General features: G+C 36.2%; 1 protein-coding gene across 1 annotated transcript; it reads left to right on the forward strand.

The window, feature by feature from the left end:
* Positions 1–3,625: 3,625 nt before the first annotated feature.
* On the forward strand, positions 3,626–4,633 carry LOC131807702 (olfactory receptor 4A15-like). Its single transcript, XM_059133299.1, has one exon. It carries the CDS (start codon positions 3,635–3,637, stop codon positions 4,631–4,633), a length of 999 nt encoding a protein of 332 aa, XP_058989282.1. The 5' UTR covers positions 3,626–3,634.
* Positions 4,634–5,189: the final 556 nt, after the last annotated feature.

Raw genomic sequence — 5,189 nt, forward strand, 5'->3', positions numbered from 1 at the left:
AGTCTATACATCCATCCATACATCAGGCAATGTTCCTTTGTGTTATGAAATAAGATAGTGGACTTTGGGGAAACTCTTGTAATGTGGCACTAAAGTTACATGGGGAAACAAATAAGGGTAAATAATATCTTGAATGAATTTAGTGACAATACCTCTCAGATAGTTTCTGGAGAGCTTTATTTGCATTATTATATTTAATCTTTAAAACCATCCTATGTGTTAGATGCCATTATGTTTCCTTATGCAGATGATGTGTGTAACTTACCCAAGGTTACACTGTTGGTAAGTATGGATTCTGCAGCTTAGATTCCAAGCCAGAGTATAGAACCTGAAGTACATAAAGTACACTATGGGCATCCAGAGCCACTCCTGCAAAATTATAAAACAAACTCACAAAGACTATATTTGGGCTAGGCAATCTAAACTCTCTGATTGTTGTTATCTGTGCTTGTCCCCAGAATCTGTTCAACCCCATTCAGGTGTTAGAGGTGGCATTTTTCCTTCACTATAAAGTAACTCATTTGGAAAATGTGATAGGTTTTTAAGATGTATCTTTTTAAAATTTAAAGAATTTTTTAAATATTTTATTTGTTTATTTGAGAGAGAGTGCATAAGCCCACAAGCACCTGTGGATGAACACAAGAGGGCAAGCATGAGGGTAGGGATAGGGGTGGGTGAGGGGCATAGGGATAGGGATTGAGGGAGAAGGAGAAGCAGGCTACTCACTGAGCAGAGAGTCCCTCCCGGGATGATCAGCTGAGCTGAAGGCAGATGCTTAACTGATCCACTCAGGCACCCCATACAATATATCTTCATTTTTTATCTGATGATCTGATTAGGTGTTTATTAGGACCTCAAAACTTTTGCTGCTTCATTTTTATGGTCACTGCTCAACCATTAAAAAAAAGCACTTGTTTATGGGGGGAACAGATTTTACTATACAGACTATTAAGTAGAAACATATTCAGATACGTACTGTGATCATTGTTTCAAAAAGTTCTGGACTAAAATTTACAGTTTCAGAGTCTACAATTTCCATTACCCTGATGATCTGAAAGTCTTTCCCCGTGTTTTACACCTTGCATATCACACACCTGGGTTGTTTTTCTGTCTCATGTTGTTGAATTTGGTGTAGTATAGCTCTTAATTTATCTTATTTTAATTCTTATTGTGGGATAGTTATAGATTAAAGTTTTTGGAGCATTCCTTAGTGATTTATTTGTTCTCATAGAATGCATTAAGAAATTTGAAATATCTCACGAATGTTGGAAGCAGATATATTTATTTTTAATAAAATACTATAAAAGTATAGAATTTTGTGTCATTCTGAATCAAATCCCTAGTTTTTAATAGTCTAGCATAATAATTATGTTCATAAGCACATTTTTAATAATCAACTTTTTATTGACTAAAATGCATTTTATATTATATCATATTATATGGCACACATATAGATTCTGGTGATACCATTGTTAAAAAGATGTGTTTACTCTGCTGGCAGATCTAACAGATGACTGGGGAAAACACAGCTATAAACAAATGAGTGCTACAGGGCAAGGTGTTGGACCCTCATACTGGAAGTTATCTCTTGAATGCTCAGATGACCCCTATGCATTGTGAGTATTTGTCATTATAAAGGCAGACATAGCTTCATAACTGTGAGTGGAGATATTTAATTATGTATGTATGTGAATAACCTGCTGGAAGTCCCAAAGATGGAAGTCCTTTAAGCAGCTGGTCTCTTCTGATATATCTTAAGGTTCAGAATTTGGTTTTCTGGAAATGTAAAAAGTCTGAGCAGTGAGTCCTGGTACTGATGCTAGGTCACCCTCTGGTCTAACTCTGGATTGAAAGCTCAGGAAATCTGAAATTCTTCTACTTCCAATTCAGTTTCCTCAAACCAAACTCAATCAATTCAGAGCCTATTTCATTCAGTTTATGGTCTTTGCTAGTTCTTATCTGCCTTTTCTGTTTTCTTTTATTATCTCTTTGCTACATTTTTATTCTCCCTCTGGCTTGTCTAGAAGTAAAAAGAATAGAATAAGCTTTCCTTCACAAATGATGGTTTACAAATGTAGATATTATAATGGAGCACATCTAAAATAATTTTGCCAAAACAAATTTGCACATATTGCATGTACAATTGGTCCTGGTTTGTATCTGGTAGGCCTCATGGATAATTTATTTTTCTCAAGTGAGAAGGAATGTCTTGTATTCCACATGACTCAGAAAATCAAGAGCTAACAATATGAACGGAATATCTGGTGTAATCTATTTATCACTTTAATAATCAAATAACCTTTAACACATGCTAATTCACCCTGATTAGTATAAACATGGTCCAGCAGTTAAGTGCTAACATGTCATTTAAGATAAGGTTTTCCATGACTAGAGTTCAGAAACTCATATCTCTGGGAAGGCTATAACCTTTCCAATAAGAACATGAGTTGGGACATGATTTTCCCAGGATGACTGAACAAAATTTATGTTTTGAGATATTGAGTGTGGGATTCATGCTACTATACCATGATTCTGCCTAAAATCTTTATGTTGGCATTCTAAATTGAGTTACAGTTAGCAATAACCAATTCTAAACCATTTTGGAAAGTAGGGAAAATGTCTAGGTAGTACCCATTTACTTAAATTTATACTATCCATTTTTCTCCTCTATTGTAATAAATGCCTATTCCATTTGTGTGTGTATGTGTGTGTGTCTGTATTTTCAAACAAAGTGTACTTTCACAAGAGGGAAGAATTTATTTTTATTTTTATTTTTTTAAGATTCTATTTATTTTTTAGAAAGAAAGAGAGAGAGAGAAAAGAAGGGGGAGAACACAAGTAGCGGGAGTGAGAGAGGGAAAAGATTCGCTGCTAAGCTAGGAGCTGGCTGTGGGGCTCAATCCTAGGACTCTGGGATCATGACCTGGGCTGATGGCAGATCCTTAACTAGCTGAACCACCCAAGTGTCCAAGGGAAGAATTTAATGTATTGATCTCTTCTCAGATGGTTTCTTACATGTTTAAAATTTAGCTGGGTTAAATAAAGTTTAATAAATATTTAAGGGGCACTCATAGTATGTCTGGGTCTTTCACCGTAGGAGGTGACATACTTTTTGATATTTGGAGTTCATAGTGAAGTCAATCAGAAAGGCAGTTATCTAAATGTCAGGTAATCACTTTATGCTCCATGCACTAGATATTATTATGTAAACAAGGCTATTAAGGATGATCTTGTTTTCATAGTCAATGTCAGAAACCCAGAAAGCATTGAAGAAAAAAAGAAATGACATACAAAATAAAAAATGAAGTATTCGTAGGCAGGATTCTGGAGAAAGCTGCTTCTTTGTTTTTCGGTAGGTCATGTCACAGATAAGCCCACTGCCATGTACCTCCCAGGTAGAGAACTCATCTCCCTGTAGTTGATGCAGGATATTTGTGGAAATGAAAGCAGAAACTGTGGGTGGTGATTCTAAACTTTCATTCTCTGGAAAGTCACCCTGTGTGAGGCCCTGTGGGGCAAACGTGGTTGAATGTGGCAACGGTTTTTGACACAAAGCACGCGATCCTCTCAAATTCATTATGGCCTTTTCATTTACAGCCTCTGATGCCTGAGTTCAATGCCTTCCAAAGAATATATGGGAAATAGAAACAATGTGACAGAGTTTGTCCTTCTAGGGCTCACACAGGATCCTGAGGGGCAGAAAGTGCTCTTTGTCCCATTCTTACTCATCTATGTTGTGACAATAGTGGGCAACCTGCTTATCATAGTAACCATTATGGCCAGCCGGTCACTGCATTCTCCCATGTACTTTTTTCTTGCTTATTTATCATTTATAGATGCCATCTATTCTACTGTCATTGCTCCCAAGATGATTGTAGATTTGCTCTATGAGAAGAAAACTATTTCCTTCCAGGCTTGTATGACTCAAGTCTTTCTAGATCACTTATTGGCTGGTGCTGAAGTCATTCTTCTGGTGGTGATGGCCTATGACCGATATGTAGCCATCTGTAAACCACTTCATTATCTAATTATCATGAATCAGAGGACATGTGTTCTTATGCTGCTGGTGGCCTGGACTGGAGGCTTTCTGCACTCTATGGTTCAGTTTCTTTTTATTTATCAGCTCCCTTTCTGTGGCCCCAATGTCATTGACAACTTCATATGTGATATGTATCCCTTACTGAAACTTGCTTGTACCAATACCTACCTCATTGGAGTTTCTATGATAGCTAATGGAGGAGCCATTTGCACTGGCATCTTCTTCATTCTCCTAGTTTCCTATGGGGTCATATTACACTCCCTTAAGACTCATGGTTTGGATGGGAAACACAAAGCCTTCCACACCTGTGCATCCCATATAGCTGTGGTCATTTTATTCTTTATTCCCTGTATTTTTCTGTATGCAAGGCCTAATTCTACCTTTCCCATTGATAAATTCATGACTGTGATTTTGACCTTCATAACTCCCATGCTGAACCCCTTAATCTATACCCTGAGAAATGCAGAAATAAAAAATGCCATGCGGAAACTTTGGAGTAAAAATGTGACCTCAGTTGACAGAGGGCTTTACTGCTCATGCAGAACAGGATATTCATTCTTTCACAGAATCGAGGACTGCTTCCATTATCAGTGATTACATCTTAAAAATGATCTCCTTTGGGTTAGTTAGACTCTTTATTCTGAAATAGCTATATAAATTAATCTTTATCTAAATGGAGTATGTTACAACCCTTAGAGAGCAAGAGAATTGTATAAGTTTAATCTCTGATCTATATAATCATATTGAGCTAAGCTTCTTCAGTGAGCAACAAATTTTGGTTTTACTTCAAGTTTTTGTTGGTAGAGTATGGCACCTCCATGGTATATAAAAATATGACCTAATAGAAATTATTCTTAGTCCAAGAGAGTGAGATTTTAAAATTAAAAATTCACATTGTTAAAAAAATTTAATATAACAGTAGAAATAAATTTAACAGGGGTCAAATTAAATAATTAGAAATTTCACAGCACATGTTCACAGCTGAGGATAGATCTATGAGAAGTGAACTTTATAACTTTATACTGGGATGGTAGCATATGGCTGAGTTTCTATATCCTAATGAAGTTTTGGGCAGAGAAATTAAATTGTTCAATGAATTCTGTACATCTAGATCAAATGACTCTTCTGGTAGATGAATACACATTTAGTC

Source organism: Mustela lutreola, chromosome 1 (assembly GCF_030435805.1).
Source record: "Mustela lutreola isolate mMusLut2 chromosome 1, mMusLut2.pri, whole genome shotgun sequence".
NCBI lineage: Eukaryota > Metazoa > Chordata > Mammalia > Carnivora > Mustelidae > Mustela > Mustela lutreola.

Bases quoted from the DNA above. Each gene is read 5' to 3' on its own strand.
- LOC131807702 (XM_059133299.1), top strand. From the start codon at position 3,635: ATGGGAAATAGAAACAATGTGACAGAGTTTGTCCTTCTAGGGCTCACA.